Source organism: Tiliqua scincoides, chromosome 4 (genome assembly GCF_035046505.1).
Source record: "Tiliqua scincoides isolate rTilSci1 chromosome 4, rTilSci1.hap2, whole genome shotgun sequence".
Lineage (NCBI taxonomy): Eukaryota > Metazoa > Chordata > Lepidosauria > Squamata > Scincidae > Tiliqua > Tiliqua scincoides.
The window spans coordinates 202,797,252-202,818,206 of NC_089824.1; the positions used below are offsets into that span (position 1 = coordinate 202,797,252).

Here is a 20,955-nt window from a genome sequence, read left to right on the forward strand (position 1 = left end):
AGGCAGAACTGCTTTGGTATTTTACAACCCACAAATGCAAAATAAAGCTTGGCTAGCTTGAATTTACACATTTCTCTACAAAATAGATGGGTTTTTTTTATAATTTATAAAATCCCCTAAAACTAGTAGGAGCAGAACAATCTTTTTAAAGCATCTACACTATAAATCTAGGTTCAAATATGAATAAGAAATCTATTACAGCCTGTACCGATACAGCACTAATAGACTCTTCGAGAACAAAAAATTATAGGTTACAGGTATAACTAAAGAAATTGAATGTTAATTGGTGCTGAACGTTAGGGCTACAGGGCAAAGCCAGATACTAACATCATTACTAGAAGAAACAGGTGAAAGAGGGTAGGGGAGAAGAACTTAGTAAAAGGGTCCAGATGTCACAAACTTGGACTATCATCACATTAGATGAAGGGCACAGAGGCTCAAATAGATAATAGCAGGAATACCAAAGGTTATAACATAAAAACTGCTTTGCTGAAGCTGATCAAGGTTCAGCAATTTCTTTCTAGAAGCAGCTTGCCAGATGTTTCTGAGAAGCTCATAATGGAGGCAGCTATCCCTCTAGATCAGGGGTCTCCAAACCCCAGCCCGGGGGCCAGATGTGCCCCACAGTAAGCCTCTTTTCAGCCCACGGCCAACCTCTTGTCCCCTGAAAGCCTCTGGCCCACTCAACTGAACATGACCAGAACTGTGCTCTGATTGTGTCTGGAGGGTGTTCCGAGGGCCAGAGAGGTTGAATGAATGAGCCCATTCATTCATTTATTCACTCATCTAAGTTCCATCTCTAATTTATTTATTTAAATGTTATATTTAAATTTTTTTCCGACCCTCCACACCACGCCAGATATTTGATGCAGCCCTCTGGCCAAAAAGTTTGGAGACCCCTGCTCTAGATCAGCGATTTTCAACCTTTTTCATTTCATGGCACACTGACAAGGCCACTAAAATTGTCAAGGTATACCATCAGGTTTTTTACAATTGACAAGGCGCACCATGCTGCCAGTGGAGGGCTCACATCCCCATTGGCCCTACTAATAAATGATCTTCCCCCAAATTCCACTGGCACACCTATGGACCACTTGTGGCACACCAGTGCCACGGCACAGTGGTTGAAAATGGCTGCTCTAGATCGTCCCTAGGACTGGATAATCAGAATTATACTGCATATAAATATATAGTGTCTGTTATGACTGAGTTTCCCTTGATCCCTTCTGCTTCCGCATATGTTTTCCTTAAGGAAAACCTCAGCATAAGATTCAATGGAAAACAGAGACGCTTTGAAAGATAGGGATGGTCATATGACCAGGTGGTCATAAACCATCCAACTGAATAGAGCAATGACATCTCATCAAGCTTTCTTAAAGTCAGCTTGGGGATGTTCCAGCTTGGCCCCCTCAGAAAATGCACCTGTGTATGGTCAAATCCTTGCCTACCTCCTGGGAATCAAAAAGGTGCAATAGACCTCTGAAGCAGATACTAGAATAAGTACAGTTAAGGAAATACAGACACATCTGAGAATTATTTTGTTTAAAGTTTGCCTATATTAATCACCTGCTTTTATTCTTGCTAAAATTCACACCGAGGCTCTACCAACAACTAAGACATTTTCTAAGCCTGTTTTATTCTTTTCTCCTTGTACTATCAAATCCCCCATCTTGTACCTTTAATATAATTTTACAATTTAACCTGCTTGTTGTAGGCTGAACTTGGTCAAAGGCCTTGCCCTAGTCATCCAATTAGCTTTAGGGAGCAATCCAAACCTGTGCTGGAGCAGGCAATCCAGGAGGCTTGCGCTGCATCCAAGGCAGGTTTGTAGGCAGCAGCAGCTCAGTCAGAGGCAAGGGGAAACTCTTCCCCTTACCCCTGGGTAAGGGCTACTGGCCCCAATGGGTCTCCTTGGACCTGCGCCACCTCTGGAGGTAGCACAAGTCCGAGGAGAGCAGGGCGGCTTGAAGCTGCTCTGTTCCCTGTGGGGACAGGGGTTGGAATCCGGTATAACTGTCAGGTTCCAGCACCGCCTCTGGCTCCCTGCGCGCCCGCCCCCAGGGCCGCCCATCGCACGCCTCCCCCATCTCCTTCCCTCCTCCTCCCCGTCCCCCCATGCCTACCTTTGCTGCTTGTGCCAGTGCTAGCACACCGACACAAGCGGCTGTGAGGAAGCTGCAGCGGAGGCTTATGCCAGCCTCCGCAGGCCGGCACTTCTCGGAGCGCCAGCCTGGCTTCCCCGCGAGGAGGCGCAAGTGTGTGTACTCTGTGTGTGTACTGTGTGTGTGTACTTTACGGCACGTTTGCAACCCTCTTATGCCGGCCCAAGGAACTTGGGCCAGCATAAGGCGCACTTTGGATTGCACCCTTAGCTACATAGTACTGGATAGTTTTGGGGGGAGGAATTTCCGTAATTGGGAAGGAGACTTTCAAGAAGCATCTCTCTGCCTGGCTTTGTCCCCTTGGTGGCAGTGGAGTCTACTGATTTGGGCCATGGTGTAGGGGAGACCTTAGGAAAAAGACATCAACTTTGGGGCTTTCCCAGTCCCAGATCAATAAAACACCCCACATAGCTACACTTTAAGGAGAAAACGTGCACACACAAAAGCAATGCGCATAGTCCACCCTTCCCACTTAAGCTCATGAAGGCTGGGAGATCCTCTGAAACAAGATCGCATGTGGGGGGGGGGTATTTGCAACAGGAAGAGGGCATTTGCAAAAACTGCCTTCTCCTTAGTAAAAACAGAACTTCTTCCATGTATAGTCAGAATACTTAGAATGCAATCCATAGAACTCTGGTAACAGCCATAAACACACCTTTCTTCCAGGAATTTGTCCAACCTTTTTTTGAAGCTATCTGGTGGTATGTAATGCAAGAGACGTGCTTCCTTCTGTCTGCGCTGAAAATACAGCCAGAGTACAAGTTTGGATACAATTAATCAGTTTTATTAGATGACCTTCAGTTCTAGTTATTCTGAGATTCTGACCAATTAGATATTATTCTAACCATGACGGATACCTGGTTTTGTTCAAATTGTCATTAGAACAAACTGGGATTTGTCAGGTTCAAACACATTGACAAATCCATTTTGTTTTAAACCAGGAAACTGCGTGTTTCCTCCCCTTGTGCACATGGGGGGGGGGGGGTAAGCCCAAGCCTCATGACAGTATGCTCATGATCATCAGTACTGCTCAAATTCAAAATCATAGGAAGCTGCCTTATACTCAATGAGACCATCATTCCACCTAGCTCAATATTATCAATACAGGTTAGGAACAGCTTCGTGTTTCAGACAGGAATTGTTCTCTGCCTTACTTAGAAATGTCAGGGAATAAACCTGGGACATTCTGCACATGAAACTTATGCTCTACCATTAAGCCACAGCTCTTCCTTTAATATGACATCTGAACCCATAACCTTTTTCCTCCCCTCTCTCCAACCCACTCAAAATTGCATAAACTTCTAGTAGAGGGGTGTCAAACATAAAGCCTGTAGGTCAGATCTTGCCCACAGAAGTTCCTTATCTGGCCCCTTTGATAACTGGGCTCTCCCAGTGCTGCCCTTCCAGCAACACTCTTGCTGCCAAGACGCTGGAAAGGAGAGATAGAAGGAAGACACAGAAGGCAAGGAATGCTACGAGGGGAGAGAACAAGAGCAGTGAGATAGGGAGACACTGCCAAGGCGTTGGGAGAATCCAAGTATCATGCGAGCTGCCCTTTCAGCAGCACTGCTTCTGCCAGGTGTCACTTTGCAGACCACCTTTGGTCTGCAAAGTAGCCAAACTGCAAAATAAGCTTGCAGAGTACACAAATCGTTGCAGAGTACACAAATCGTCGTCTTCAGTCTCGAAAGACTATGGTATCACGCTCTGAATCTCTGCCATTATGCAAAACCAGTTTATAATAAACAGTTTATAATAATAATAATAATAAACAAATTATTCTCGACATGTATTTCTGTTGCTTGGAAGGAACTATTCTAACTCCACAGCTCTTGAGTTTCTTTCAGCTGAATCAGACCAGTATTTCTCAAAGTGTACTCCTAGGAGCCCTGGGGCTCCCTGTAGCCGCCATCTACTTGCTGCCATGCATGCACCAGCACTCTGGGGCTCCCTGAAACTTTGCCCATGCACTGACTGGGCTCCTTGAGACTCTGTCTTGGAGTGAAAGGGCTCCAGAGACCCAAACATTTGAGAATCGCTGTTCTAGACCAACTCTATGTGTTTCTGGGCATCATTAAATAAGCATAAAAGATTAGTAAAAGAAGCCTTCTCTTTACAGGCATGATAGTAGTAGATGTATCAAATTATTTCTCCTTCTGTCTCATTTACGAGGATGTACTTTAACAGTTACCACATCAAAATGATAGAAACCTAAGTTTTCCAAAGCTAACACAAGAAACTACTCAACTCATTTAGGTACAAGTTTATTTTAAGTCAAATTATCAGACACACTACTTTCTTCCTCAACAGTTCCAAGAATGAACAAAGGACCATGTTTCTGTTTCGTGTATCTCTAATACATGCTGCAAATGGTATCTCCCAACAGCATAACTCTCATGATCAAAACTAAACACTGTGCAGATATATCCTTACCACTTGTCACAATGATTTTTGCTGGGAGACTAGAATAGTTTGGGATGGTTATAAACAAATACTGGTTGTACCACTCATAGAATGGTTACAGGAATTCAGCTGTGTGTTAACTAACTTGTGGAGAATAGGCTATAATTCTGGTGTGCGCATTTTACTCTTCGGAATTATAGAAATTTTCTAAAGATCTGCATAAAAAGGCTCAAATCCTGGAGCCCACATATGCGCAGGGCTGCCATCATGACAAGTGGAACTCCATGAGCATTCAAAGCTCTTTTCCCATTGTAGCTGACAAAGAGAAGCCCCATTTGTGCATTTAGGGCTGATTTGCTGGATTGCAATCTTGCTTTACAAGTCTAGATAGATTCAAAAACAAAAGAGCTCCAACATATCTTGAAGTGTCAGAATAAAGCAAAGAGAGTGATCACATTCCTGCAGTTTTGAGGTGTTCAGAAATTTTAGTGGTATTTTGTTTTGCATTGTTTGGACTTCTGTAGTACATAGTGAGTCACGTAGCCACTGATGCTAAGGGAGGGAGATGGGTGAGGCTAAAAATCTACATGCAGGTGATCTTACAGATAGTTTAAGATAACCCTTTTTAGAATGGATGGATCTCCAAGTTTGAACACTGTCTCAGTCATCTTACCATGCAAGTTTCCCCCTCATTAACAAGAGATAATAATTAAAAAAATATATTTCCCAAAGAGCTGCAATTCCGTTTATTTGCAATGCCTTTTCTTCTCCTATTTCAAAAAATATACATAAAAAGCACTCTGTCATCAAGGGAAACATAACCAAAAAGTAAATATTAAAGAAAACACAATAAACTAAGGAGTCACTGTACATCTTTCCTACCATATTGACCAACTATACACTCAGCTTATTTTGATAAACTAATATTTGTGACATTTTAATGTGCATCTTAGAATACAGTGATCTAAGGCTATCTATTAGAAATAACAGTGGTGTGTTTTCAAAATTCCAAGCACTGAAAAAATGTTTATTATGAGAATGACTCTTATTTTCTTGAGAAAACAAACTGGAGAGCGAGTTTCTATTCGGAAACTACTAACTAGAAGAAATCTTTGCCAGTTGCTTATTGACTGGAATTTATATTACCCACTGTGAAACTATTATCTCTGCATTTATTGGGTTTAGTAACACACACTCAAGGCAGTCCCCAAAACTAATTTGTTTCACTTATACTATTTTAAAAACTTGTATGACAAGAAGGATATGAGAATGGACGATCTTTTTTTTAAGCACAAAAACTGGAAGATGGGACATAAAAAGGAGAGTTACAAATGAACTCAAACCTACTACATGGGTCTGCAGCATCTTTTTCCATTATTTTAAGATCATGTTTGCTCCCATAGAGCATTTCAGTTAATGTATAAAAGAATCCTTTCTTTTAGATAAATAAAATATATTCTTCAGAGAAGATTATACCCTACTGTAACATCAATTCCAAACATGTCCACATGTAAAAACATCTATATATTCTCCTAACCAAGGTTAACTATAGAACGCAATTGAAAGTTGCAGATGAACTACTGCACCTTGACATTTAACCAGGAAATTGGATATGGAAACTACCTAGAACATACTGCCCATGCATACAGTATTCTCAGTTTTATTATGGAAATTATATCATTAACTTAAGAGCCATACATTTCTGAAAGCTATTCTCTTTACATTAAAAAACAATGGTTAACATCAAAAATACTAAATTTTATCTTCAAAATAACTACTGCTGCTCCTAGATTGTTAGTAGCAAGAATAAAATAAAATTTCCAGAAACTGTATTAAATAATAAACTGGAGATATTATTTTGCATGCCATAACTGAATAAGTAGCATCTGTGTATAAGCACTCACCTATAACAGTCTCTTACTCATCGGTAGCTATGCTATTTATGCAGGATTCTTAAAATGGCGTCTAACAGCACTGCATTGCCTCATTCCTATAGTGAAACTAAAATGGTAGCAATTTATTCAATAACTATGTCTCTTGTTTAAACAGCACTACTATTTCCAAATCAATCCCATCTAAGCAGCTGCAAAATGGTAAAAGATGACACAATGATATCCGACAACCTAATGTTTAACTAAAATGTACAAGACAAGGAGACTTGTGAAGTCATAGGTTACAAAGGAAATTCTTCCATTTTAGATGCTGTCTTCAGTTTGACTTTGCAAGAGCTGATAATCTTTCTCCAATACCCTGCAAAAAATACTACTGTATAAATACTCTTTTAAAAATGTGCAAAAACCACTGTGGTTTAACATGATATGAAACAGTGTGCTTTAGCATGATATTAAAAAAACTATAATAATGTATTTCCAGTTCTGGTAAATAACACTGTAAGCATAAGTTTTAATACTAACAGCTTAATCCTATGCAGAAACTGACATCCTAAAATCCATCAATTTCATAGGATCAGACTGCACACCTCCCAAATATGGAGACAGCTGCGTAAATGTCTTCCTTGCAATCAGCACTAGGTTAATGCTATCAGTATTAACCCCTGGGCAAAGTGTTTTATCATGGTTTAAAACCAGACAATGGTTGCAAGAATGCCATGGGCCCTGGCAACAAACTGTTAGCACTGAAGGGACAAACAAATCAGACTTTTGGGGAAGTGTGTCAAACTCAGCTCATAGGAAGCACATTCTTTGAAAGAGGTAACATTTGGGGTCCAGTTTCCATCTATAATAAGTTTTCAAAATCCAATCTGATGGCTTCATGAACATATTTTATAGATTTGGTACAAGACCAGTTCACAAAATTTAGGGCTCTTTGACTCTATACTCTTAGTTCAACAGAATCCAGGACATAGCTGGCAGTGAGACCTATCACTCTTGAACTGATTACAAAGAAGCACTTTTCTTGGGGGCGATTGAATTTCCTTTATTTCTTGCCAGGTGTAAAACAAACATGACTACTTTACCCAAGGAAGGAGGGGGAGAGTGGAATTACACAAAGGGAAGATGTTAAATGGGGAAGTCAGGTGACACACGATAAATTTACAGATGATAACCTTTGTCTTGTTAAGCATGTATTTTATTTACAGTTCTTCCAAATTCAAGAAAACACGTGCTGGGAGGGGTGGAGGACCACCTCATTTTGAGTTACTTTATATGCTGCTCCTTTTTTCTTTTTTCAGGGTTGCTAAATGCTATCAAGAAACTTGAGAGAAATCACTCTTTTTTTACCTAATCCTATTTAGCGCCCAACAGTTTGTCTCCTCAGAATGTGTGTGTGGGTGCATGTTTAAAAGCTTGTGTTCTCATTCTGCTTCACATTTTTGTTTCCCTGGTATACATTCTCAGCAAAGCTAATTACAAAAGTAACTGGTTAGTTTTTCTCTAGTTGAGAGAAAATTTAAAGAGGAATTACAGTATATCAATCTTTTTTACACAGACAGTTTTTTTTATATCAGAAGAACACATTATCAGCTATACTGATTGTATACAACCCCAGTCAACAGCAAAATCTACAAGATCTACTTCTGCTTAGGCAGAAGGAATAAGTGCCCCTCCTCAGTGTCTGTTGTTTAAACAGACCAACCTTATCTGGCTTAAAACAATGGAGAAAATAGCAAACTGTGTTTCTTCACATGCCATCTTAAAACACTGATATCATACCTTGCAAAAATACCAAAAACACATGGAATTCTTCAGCTTGGCTGAATTTGCTTTACCTAGACAGAACAAAGATGGGAGAAATTTCTAGAAGGCCCTTCTTAGCCTTCCTACAGTATATGTCAATCTTTAACCTATCCTCTGTTTCTATTGGCTCAGGCTCTCAACAGAGCAGCATGATTGGTCTGGGCTGGGAAAGAAGACTGTTCTCTCTCTCCTTGCCTCAGACATCTTGCTGCAATGCAGACATTTATATTTTGAGAACTATGAAAGAATTAGTGTTTGAGCAACTTAAAAGGGTGAACTTCAGGGACTTCTGATGCTATGTTTCATGCACAAATGTAGCACTTGCAAATATGCTTCCCCTGTCAGGATCACCTCTGGAGGTGCAGTTGTGAGACATAGCCTTCTTCCACAAAACCTAGGGGAGCCATTTTAATTCAAGCATTGTGAGTACAAGCTCATTTTCTGCTGCTTCTTCATAAGATGATATTGTGCAACATTAATACCCGACATGCAACTCCTAATGTACAGTAAATCGTTGCAAGAAAAATATGTGTCTGGGCACAATTCTGACATCTGAGGAACTAAAACTTGCTACCCAGCTTTAGTATAACTTGTATGTACTTCTAAGTCTTAGTATGGAAACCTAATAATAAAACTTCAGCTCCTTTAAAATCGGGAGGGGGGGAGAAGAAGAGGACACAATTACCTGAATTAGGCATATAGTGCATATTTTTCACTTCTTTGAAACAAAAGAGCTTGGTAAGGGCAAAACCAGAGTATAAGAGATACTATAGCAGTATTGAGTCTCTGAGACTCTTGGATAAAAAGGGGACAAAGTATTATTTCTCAACACACATTTGTATTACATTCTGTACAGAACTGCACAAGATGAACATACAGCACAGTATCTATAAAACTCTGAGAAAATGTCCACCTAAAGCTGCTTGCTGAGACATGCATACAGAATGTTTCAGTTCCAGTTTATTTTAAAAAGCACAAGTTTTTCAAATGTCATTCTACAACCAAATTTCATGCTGGATGATATATCATAGGATAACAAAAGCATAGGGTTACAGAGGGATAACCTTGTTACAATGCAGTAAGATTACATTGCTGAGAACTAGCACATTCATCACACTTCAAAAGCCTGGGGAAAGTCTGAACTGTGCTTTAACCTGCAAATGCATTAATTAAGGGGTCTAGGAACAAAGAGTAAGCAGAATTTTGTTTTCAGAGGAAAACAGGAAGTATTCATTTCAAGTATGGCAGAGGATTGTCTGAAAAAATGTAAATTCAAACTGGTACACTATTCATAGGAACAGAATTTTGAACAGTCAACAAAAATTCATTTTTTACTTAAGTATCTACCCACAGAAATTCACTTGCTGGATTAACTTTGCCCTGTTAAAAGAAAAAGACTGATAACTATTTAAAATTATCAGAAAATAGCAGACAAGTTTACTTACCAAGTATTCAAGCAACCACCTCATTTTTCCCAGTAAATATGATACAACAAGCTGGCAGATTTGGGATTTGACCAAAAGGAAATTTTTGAAATAATTACATAGCATCATGCCAAAAACCAGAAAAGCCCAAAAAGGAGGAAAAAAATGAACATGTAATACTCTCATGAACCACACATGATTTTATATCACTCCACCTCACTCAACTGTGCCTGGTACATTGCAAAAGGAAAAAAACGCAGTTAAAAAGTCCATTTGTTTTATTTTTACTACAGTAAAGAAGGTGGGTATCAGTTCAAAAACACGATGTCTTTAAATAGGAAAGGTACTGAAACAGATGCATAGCTATGCTTGATGGTTTCAGACGTAGACCCAAACTGATTCTAAATCTATAATAAGAAAAAAACCTCTTTAAAGAGACAGATTCTTAGCTACACACTGTCCCCCAGAAAAACACAGACACTGCATCTTAGGATCCTGTAAGAAAAAAGTTAAATATCTATTTTAGGTTAAGGTAAAGCTGAACAAAAAACATGATACAATAGCACTCCACCACTTAGGCCCAGTATCTGCAGGCTAGCATTAGCACTATTTGCTGAGGTCTAGCTTGCTAAAAATCCTATATTTTATCAGGGACAAGTTAGCTTAGTTGTTCTTTTCACTGGTTGAAAAGGTAAACTTGCCTGTTCTGCTGTCTGCCATTATCCCTGCTTGTGTCCCTGTAGGGCAGTTAAATGCATCTGCTCCCTAGCTTCCATTTTCTCTTCAGCAGGCATGTGACACAACAGACAATAGTGCAGGCAAACTGCTCAGACACAGAAAGCTGCTTTGGAATAACAGTATCTTGACAAACTCTAAAAACCACCATCCCCTTGTGAAGTTGTATGTATGCAAACGTTTTGCCAGTCTGTAACATAAAGCTATGGCTAATGGCTACTAAACCATGTGACCCAAGAAAGCAAATTTAAACATTTTCAACTTAATAAAGTGCTGTGGGGTGAGTTTTGCGCAACAGATCACAGAGAATCACACTGTTAAGCCACAACTCATAGGTTTTAGAGAAAAAAACATGTAAAAAAGTAAAGCTTACCTCTGTGGATGCATTGTTAACACAGTGTTATGTCAATACTTATAAAACATGGAGGACAGGCTCTCAGTACTCAGACAGAAAGGGCTTGGCACTTTAGCTTGATGATCTGTCTTCCTAATAAAAGCTAATCCTGGATTGGCTACTTTGGAAAATCTGAATGTAAAGCTTCAGGGGATTGGCTGAAACACTTCCTGAGCGATTATCTTTGTGTAGCTCTGGCAAGCAGGAGCCATCCTGTGCACAGAGAAGACAGGCTAAACTAGGCCTGTTTCAGCAAAAGAAACTTAAAAGGAGAACTACACACGTACAAATTATTTACAGGAAGCAGATTTTCAAGTAGAATGAAGTTAACATTAAGTGCCAGTCAAAATAAAACATTTGTCAAAGCACATTTGTGGTAACTGCTTGAAGTTTTCTAAACCTGCAGGTTTCCTCAGGTCACAAAATCTGTTTTTCCCCCAGCAAAAGCAAAAATTCTGAAACACACTGTTAAAGCCACATTTGGTAAAGGAAGAAATGCATTCTGAAGCAAAAACACACACCATGAGGCACACGATTAAAAATATACTGAAGGATCAAGGATAACTACTGTAGTATATTCATTATATAACATCTACACAGCTCAGAAAAGCAATATGATTCTTCCACATACACTAAAAAGATTGTAGGGAGCAGGAAAAACCCACAATGGCATTTTTACCAAAATTGTCACAGTTCACTATACTGTACAGTTGGATTAGAAAGCAGGAGACTGGCTTCCTAATCACTTTCAGTGCCCCTTACCTAATTAAATATAAAGGGCACAGAAAATAGCTTCAGTTTTTCAGAACTGTGTTAGATGCTGTTTTCACAAACTGCCCTTCCCTCATCCCTAAGGCCTTCTAAAGCTGTCAGTTAAACAAAAATCCGACTTGCTTATTAGTCTGCTGCAGCTGCAGCTTCCTGTCCATTAACCCTATCACATTTGGCTCTTTCTAAGATGCAGGCCTAGTGGTTGAGTTGAGTTTCAGTGAGTGGAAAAATACCAGAACTACTCTCTGAACAAGGCGGGCCAATGGAACTGAAGCTTGAATGTAAAGCATTTCATATAAAGTCCTTATCTAAACTAGAACTCTTAAAAAAGAAGCAATTTTTAAAAGTCATTTTAGACTTTAAATATAATTCATTAAGCAACCAGTCTGATTCGGAGCCACTTATTAATCACTCTAAACAAAAGACAAAAAACAGCTTTCATTCTTCTTGAAAACATCCAAATTTCAGTTTTGTTTCTATAGGCTGAGCTGTAAAACGTGTTGCTATACTGTGGGAATTGGTTTAGATAAAATATTTCAAAGAACAGGTTTTCACACACTCCTGCCTTAACTCAGTACTGAACATTTTTCTGTATTCACAAATAAGGCAGTTCAAGAAAAATACTAACTGCACCTACAAATTACAATACAGTACTATGTGTGCTCTAAAGTACATATGAACAAAGAATGACATATTAAACTGTGATCAGCAGTCTTATACATAAAGAAACTGGTCAAAGCAATAAAGAGCGTATTAGCTGGAGGCAGACAGAGAGAAAAAAGGCAAGTTCTCACAAACCTAAATTAATACACTGAGGCTGCTAATTATTCTTACAATGCTATATGGGTGGGAGTCACACAAGCATGGAGAGCATACATACAGGCAATGACATACTGTGTCTTGAACTGAGGTACACTAGTACAGATTCAATCTACTTCATAACTGATTTTCAAAAACATACTGGTAAATAATCATCTCAGATGAGAACTTGTAAAATCACCCCCCCACCCTCAGCAGTGATGTATTTAAAAATAGGCAACACACACACACACACACACACGCACGCACGCACGCACACACAAAATTGTGTCTTTCATTTGAGTCACACATGCATAATCCAATGCAAAGAAATAATCCAGGACTGCTGTGCTCCATGCTGTGGTTACATTTTCCTGAGATAATAATCATTTTTACACTTCACAGGGAAACTCTCATGGTGCTGAAAAGTTGTAGTTCTATGCCAAAGCTGTTTTTCAAGAAGCAGCAGCAGATTAATCTTAGTTCCATACAGTTCTACAGCTTCTACTACAGGAAAGCATGGCAATCCATGCAGTTTACATTTAAAAATTCAAACCATTATTTACAGGTTTGTCTCAATGAGGGTGTTTACCTCAAATCCATGCTGTAATTCTAATTGCAAAGGAACAAAGGAGGAATAACCAAATGCTGTAGTTTATCAAGGAAATATTATTCCGTAACAGAATAATTCCGTAACAGAATAAAATATTATTCCGTAACAGAAATGCTTGAAGAGTTAAAACCAGTTTGTGTGCTTGATCTGAATTCTGAGAGTTCTTCTGATTTCAGTGGTTTCTAGACTGGGACTATCGCCTAAGATCCAGTGTGGTGAGGTGGTTGGACTTAGGGTTAGGAAAATCCAGGTTCAAACCCCCACTCAGCCACAAAGCTTGCTGGGCTGACCTTCAGTCAGCCACCTTTTCTCAGCCTAATCTACCTCACTGGGATGTTGTGAGGATAATGGCAGGGAGTAAGATGTGCTGCTCTGAACTCACTAGAACAGCCATTTTTAACCGCTGTGCCATGGTACACTGGTGTGCCACGAGTGGTCCACAAGTGTGCCACAGAAATTTGGGTTGTTTATTAGTAGGGCCAATGGGGGATTTGAGCCCCCCACTGGCAGCATGGTGTGCCTTGTCAATTGCCAAAAACCCAATGGTGTGCCTTGACAATTTTTGTGCCTTGTCAGTGTGCCATGAGATGAAAAGGGTTGAAAATCTCTGCACTAGAAGAATGAAAGGATAAGAATTTGACTGTAAATATGAAAAAGCACAAGCAAACAGAGAACCATTAGGGCAGCAGCTTGCCACATGAAGGAGCAAGCTGCATCCCACCTCTGCACATAAGAACATAAGAACACCCCCACTGGATCAAGCTATAGACCATCTAGTCCAGCTTCCTGTATCTCACAGCGGCCCACCAAATGCCCCAGGGAGCACACCAGATAACAAGAGACCTCATTCTGGTGCCCTCCCTTGCATCTGGCATTCTGACATAGCCCATTTCTAAAATCAAGAGGTTGCACATACACATCATGGCTTGTAGGATGACTCAAACAGCCAGCCACCCCCTACTCACAAGCAGCTCTCCATGCACAGTGACTACATTTTCAAATACACATTTCAGGGTTAGTGTGTAAACTAGTCCTTAGATGGTGAGAGAATAGCAACATCCCATTCAAGAATATCTGGAGCCGGAGTCCCTGAGGCAGTTCATGGCTGAACACAGTCATGTCCTGGCAACTCCTGCGACGCCGCTAGAACCAACCGTATTGGCCTCTGCCTTTCCATTGGACCATTTCAGCGACGTGGAGAGGGGGGATTTGCTACATGGGTAACAGTCTATCCCCCATATCTACTTTACCCAGGCTTCGCGCACTGGAGAGGACACTCTGTTCCAGAACCACCATTCAGAGCGTGACACCATAGTCTTCCGAGACTGAAGGATGCCAACAAAAAAGAATTCATGAATAGAGGAAGGGCTGCGAACACAAATCTAAACAACTTCCTCAGCCAATATGATAGCTGGGCGTATTGGTCTGTTAAAAGAAAAATGCACAATCTAAAGCCTTTATTTAGAATGAAAAGTAACAAAACATCAAATAGCAAGATTTCAAATCCTTCAGAACTCTTCACCAAGCAGAGGGCAAGCAAACGGATGAGGAAAAGTAAGGGGCCATGTTGGGAGAGCCCCACAATCTACAAACAGATTTTGAACTTAGATCAGCCTCTGAAAAGTGTGAGATGCTTCCAACAGAGTGTAATAAGGCTGCTGAGACAAAGAAAACAAAAATGCTCCCCCCCCCCCCATTTTGGAAATCTAGATGTCAAACTTTATCTGTGGATTTTACGAACTGCAGACTGCTGGGGCTCTTACAAAATCCTCCCGCTCCCGTCCTTTTGCTTACCATGTGCCTGACAAAGAGTTCTGTTGGACTCTAAGCTTTCTGTCTGATATTTTGTTACTTCTGATTTGTGCTTAATAAGGCATGGCTCCACTTCAGATTGTAGTGTCCTAGTGGGCAACTTGGTGGAGTGAGAAAAGCATAGCAAATTATGCAAACCAAAAGGGTTGCATCATACTAGAAGTGGAGAGGGAAGAAAAAGGAATGAGTGAAAAGAAGTTCCACTCACAAACAATATTGGGTGAAGGACTGTCATGGATATGTACATGTTAGGCCTTGGTTAGCATGTGAAGCCTGAACCAAACTAAGTCAGTAATGGAGAAGTGGCTAGCAGTTCCTAACAGTGAGTAAACAAACAAAAGATTGTTGTCTCTCCTTTGCTGGCCAGAAAGGACAGACAACAAGAATTACAACCCATTGGAATGTTTAACACCTCAGTAGACTGAGAGGTGCCGGAATGGAATGCAGCTATGGATCTCCAGTTGGGAGAGGTAAGAACTAGGAGGGCTAGCAACCAAGCCAACTTCGGGAAGGTTCTGTCCTCAAAAGTTTCTGATTGGACAGTCTAAATAAGTATGAAGTTACCTCAGTTCTATTAGCATAAGAAGTATAATAATGAGTACCCCAAGGGGTGTGTTCGTTTCTTCTTGAGCAGAGTATTTGGGGTGCAACATCTTGCATGCGGTGAGCTCCATTGTTCACCATGGGCATCTGGCCTCACAGGTAGCCTGGAGCTAAAAGATCTACAAGAGAAGCTGACCCAGGTGAGAGTTAGGGATTAATAGAGGTAGCCAGCTAGATTTATTATTTTATTGCTGATATGTTTCCTAGATGTTTATGCCTCTAGCATTTGCTGCTTTGTGTAACCTTATGTACTTAATAAACTAAAATCTCTTTTACCAAGTTGTTTCATTGTCTGTTGGGGACAAAGGTTCAGAATCCTACCTAGCTGTTCAGCAAGCTACCAAGTGCTCATTGAGGTCTAGTAACTTGAGGACTGAAGCTTTAATTGGAGAAAGCACTCAGTGCCTGCAAGGGATAGAATTAAGCCGAGAGGGTCTCAGTGTCCCTGGACTGAGGCACTGGCACATACAGGGTGGTGGCAGTACTACTGGACGGGGGAGGCCTTGAGGGCTTTAGGGTTTGAGAACCAAGAACTCTGAGCACTCCAAACCCCCCCCCCTAAGTTTACGACAAGGATAACACTTCTCATGTAGTAAAATATATTGCCTGCAAATGCTTAACTGTAATGTGCACTTTTGCAGTATATGACACTTCAAGGATACAGAAAAATACAACAGAAAGCGCTCTCTCACTGTCTCTGCCAAGTATGATTGTGAAGCAAGAAGGCAATTTCAACTTCACTAAGCAAGGATACACAAAATTTGCAATTTTCCACACAAACTGACCAGCATGATAGCTTTCAACACTGTGTTACCGTGTAAAGAAATCAAGACATTTACAAAACTGAGAGGACAGTTCTAGCAACCAAGTGAAATATGCAAGTACATTTTATATAGTTAAATCAGCTAATAGCTACTCAGTTAATATATTGAGAAGCTATTTTGATAGAAGAGTAGTAACTATTCTGTTACAACATGAATTTATCCAAACATTTGTGAGCTTCAAAATGTGAATGTGCTCTTACTTGAACACATCTGACAAACAACAGTTACGGGGTGGGGGGGAACCAAGCATCCATATTATCACCAAGATGGCTGCCCACAGCAAGGTCAGAGCTGTACACAAAGCATCCATAACACTGGCTTAGATAATACAGAGGAGCACAACTAAAGCTACGCTTACTTCCTCTCCTCTCCTTTCTAACCTATTTATCCTAAAGTCAAAAGAGAGACAAAGTCCATTCTGGAGGCTGTCCACGTGGCTATCTCTCTGCTGGCAGCTCTGCTTCAGTATTATTCATATTGAGAGCACCATTCCCAAACAAACACAACTGAAATACAGTTGATTCTCTGTGGGAAAGAAGATCTGGCTCTGGGACTGCAATGGCGCTGGTGACAGCTGGGCACATAGCCAAAGTGACACACTCAGCCTACAGGGAGAGGATTTGGTCACATATCAGATGACAATTTAATAGCAGCAATAGCTAGATGAGGCCTCTGAGTTCTGCTCTTTCCAAACCAACAAAATGGTTTACTGGGCTAGAAAAGTAGGACCCAACTACTTGCCTCAGGTGCTAGCAAAAACAGGGCACTAATTGGGGACTTCTCCCAGGTCCTTCATACTGTTTTGAAGACAAAGAAACAAATTGAAGAGTTCTTTCACTATGGTAAACAGGTCCTTTAAGTATTTTACATTCGGATGAGGGAGAGATCTTGAGGTTTTATCTTTCTTATTAGGGCTCATCTTGCATATTATCCCAAAAGAATGAGAGGCATTTTATTGAAACAATTTATGCTGCAGAAAGCAAACAAGTTTTCAAGCTAAGGCAGCTGAAAGAAACCCCTGCTGCAATCAGTGAATGAAGCCTCTTATCCTGCAATAAAAGGCTATTAAAATGCAGGGCCTTCTGCAGCTTAGCCAATTGCTTTTCTGGGGTGTGGCTATTTAGGTGGGATGTGAGAACAAAGAAAGGGGGAGAAAAAAATAATGAAATAGGGAGGACAGGAGGCAGGCATAAACAGAGGGCTAAAATCAGAGATGTAATCAGCCTTGTTTGTGCTCCTAAAGAGCAAAGTAGTGAAAGGTGAAGTGGAAGCTGGGAATCATGGAAACAAATTAAAGACCAGCAGGAAATGTAAGGATGTGGGATAACTGAAAATATCAAACACCAGCCACAAGCAAGTAGAAAACTCCTGAAACATCTCCACTTTTAGCAAATTCCTCTTTTTCACACAAGCTCCACTCTAAGCATACCTGCTCTAAGCATACCTGTTGCCCAACAGAGACAAAAGAGGCTGCTTTTCCGAGAACCCCTGAAATGCCCCTTGCTGCTCACAAGATAGGAGCACAGCAACAACCAAGACATGTACAGAAAGGAAAGAAGCTAAAGAAAGAAGGCAGAATAAGCTATCAAAAGGGGACAGAAGCATGTGCAAAAGTGGGCTGCCCCAATATGCATTGTAAAAAGGAATGAAAGAGCTGCAGATGGTTCACAGTACCAGAAGGAGCTTGAATGCGAGAATGTTTCTGGAAGGAAGGGGTAGGGAAATATCAAATCCTGACAGACAGAAGATAGTACTTTAAGGGTACAATTCTAACCAACTTTCCAGCACTGGCATAGCTGTGCCAGTGGGGCCTGTGCTGCATCCTGAAGTTGGGGAGCAGTCATGGAGGCCTCCTTCAGGTAAGGCAATGTTTGTTCCCTTACCTAGGAATTGCATTGCCCTTACCTTGATGCTAGAAAGTTGGTTAGGATTGTGCCCTAAAAGTAACTGGAAAGAGGGGACGTCTGCCTTCACTAGCAAGACTTGGGGGGGGGGGAAGAAAACAAGTACACTAGGCTATGTATAAGAGATACTTCCACAGTCAAAGTAGGTCACTATCTTTAATGGACTAATGTGGCAACCTAAGATGGTTGCTCCCACAGTAAAAGTGATGCAGAACAATTTATGTTTTCAGGTAGGGAAGATCACTTTTCCTGGAAAAGTAAGTGCTCAGAGGCAGCAGTGCTGAGTGACTGAAATGTTGCATAAGGGAAACTAGAAACCAAAAATAAATAAAAGGCATTAGCTCCCCTATTGTTAAAACTTACCTTCCAGTTCAGGATTTCTATGAATTAAAGTATATGAAGCTAGGTGACAACTATGGGTAAATGGAACAACAATGGCAACTGGCCTTCAGCTATGCAAATTACCTTGAGGGGTAACAATAGCCCTGCTAGCCTGTAGCAACAAGACTACTACTGATGTGTCATAACACATCAGCAATCAGGTTGTATTCCTTTTATCTCTCCTTTGATGTTTGCTCACTGTTTAATCTTCCCAGCTTACTCTACCTTCCTGAGTTTCCCAAACAAAGGTGTATTTGCAGAGATATTTTCAGACATGCTTGTCTGCTGTTGTGTGTGAGGATCTATGGACTGGGCATTGGCCTTAGGTGGACAGAATTGGATATTTCTGAGTGCTCCTAAAGCAGCCATTTTCAACCACTGTGCCATGGCACACTGGTGTGCTGCGGATGGTCTACAGGTGTGCTACAGGAATTTGGGGGAGGATCATTTGTTAGTAGGGCCATTACAGGATGCGAGCCCCTGCAAGCCCCACACTGTCAGTATGGTAGCGCCTTGTCAATTGTCAAAAAATTGATGGTGCGCCTTGACAATTTTAGTGACTTGTCAGTGTGCCATGAGATGAAAAAGACTGAAAATCGCTGTCCTAAAGCAACACAAAGGAAAGCATTAAAAAACAAAGTGTCTCTTTCTAAATGCATTTCTTCCCCCCTACCCACCCCCCAAAAAAATCAGTCAATCAATCAGTTTGGGTGGTGTGAGTGAATAGAATGCAAGATGCAGGGAGGTGCCAGCAAGATGCTGGCTTGTGTCTTCTGTGTGCTCCCTGTGGCATCTAGTGGGCCACTGTGAAAAATAGGAAGCTGGACTAGATGGGCCTTTAGCCTGATCCAGCAGGGCTCTTCTTATGTTCTTAAGTCTATAGCAGCAGTTCCTGAACTTGTCAAGCGTTTGCCCCTCTCCCGCACCAACTGACCCCGGTTCCCAAACTCAAAGTTTGGGAACCGGGGTAAGTTGGTGCGGGGCAAAGGTGGCAGCACAATCCCCAGGATCTCACTGCTGCCAGGGCTGATTGAGGCTTTCTCACCTTGCCAATCCCCATGCTCATCTCTGAGGAGTGCAGGGATCCTGGTGGAGCCCTCCGTAGGGTTCCCCAAGCCTTTCTAACAGAAAAAAAAAAAAATAGCAATTGGAAACCACTCCTGGTTTTTGATCATGAATCCGGAAGTTGTTTCCCATTGCTTTTTTTTCTTTACTGTTAGGGAGGCTTGGGGAGCCCTGTGAAGGGCTCCGCGGGGCTCCCTACACCCCCTGGAGGCCATTGCAGGGATTAGTAAGGTAAGAAACTTACAATCAGCCCCAGCAGCAGCATGATCTTGGGGGTCACACTAGCCTAAATCTATGTCCCTGTAATTTCAACCCATTGATTCTAGTTATGTCCTCAGAAGTCTCAGAGAGTTCTTCTGTGTGACAATCCTTAGTCTTCTCCAGAATAAACATACCAAGTTCCTTCTAATGTAGGGGTGCTAAACATAAGGCCGGTGAGCCAAATGCAAAAGTAATTTATCTGCCCCCCATTATAATTGGCACTCCCAGTCAATTATTGGGCTCTCTCATATCTTGAAAATATGGACAAGATTTGCACATTTTCTCTTCTGTCATTTGCAGCTAATGAGCTGCTGATCCAGTAAAAGGAAAGTGGGGAAAAGGAATGTGTGCCTGCACATTAACTAGTAGGTAACTACTCCTCTTGGTCAGCCTGTCTTCTCTCAGGTCCATTCTCCTTGACAAATTAATAATAGTGAAAAGACATTAAGATTAGCCTTCTTTTTGAGGTTGCTTTCAAGCAAGCAACTCTCAAATGAAATTGAGGTAGTGGTACAGTCAGCTCAGAGGACTTTACTGAGCATCGCAGTTGGCAATTAGGCAGATTGGCAGCAGAACACAAGCAAGGAGCAGAATATTACTTAAGATGCCATCTGATAGCATCTCTAGCAAATTAGTTTGCTTGAAAGTTACTAACAGAGCAATCCAAACTTTCTTTTGAGCCAGCACAAGTCCCTTCACTAACTCCCAAGTGTCACAAACATGCCCCAAAGTCCACAAACATGCCCCAAGACACATTTGCAGCTACTCAGGAGATGGTTAGGCCAGTGCACACATGTGCACTAGAACTGAATTCAGCCCCAGAGAAGGTGAGTTTGAGTCTGCAATTTCACTTGTGCAGATCCGAGTAGCCCCATAGAGGTGGCTGCATGTGTGACATGGGGTAAGAAGACAAAAATCTCCTTTCTCTGAGTTGCGCTCCAGCCTGTACCTACCTTGCACTGAATATGGTACAAGCAACTCGGCCTGCCTGTTCCAGCGCACATTAGGATTTCGTCTTAAGTTTTATAAGACCAAATTCCTGTTGCAAACACTATGAGTTCAGCAGCTCTGTACAAGTAGTCTGTATCAAAATTAGGAATGTGCCGC

General features: G+C 41.2%; 1 protein-coding gene across 5 annotated transcripts in view; it reads right to left on the bottom strand.

Moving 5' to 3' along the window:
* ZMYND8 (zinc finger MYND-type containing 8) overlaps positions 1-20,955 on the bottom strand; it is a 128,401-nt gene that overhangs the window by 82,424 nt on the left and 25,022 nt on the right. For 4 of the 5 annotated variants that reach the window (XM_066626509.1, XM_066626506.1, XM_066626508.1 and 1 more), the window contains exon 1: positions 10,796-10,861. The exons of the other annotated variant lie outside the window; for it this stretch is intronic. In XM_066626509.1, the coding sequence (XP_066482606.1) occupies positions 10,796-10,809 (14 nt within the window). In that variant the 5' untranslated portion in view covers positions 10,810-10,861. Of the gene's footprint in view, positions 1-10,795; positions 10,862-20,955 lie in introns of those variants that run through there. 5 annotated transcript variants of the gene reach the window in all.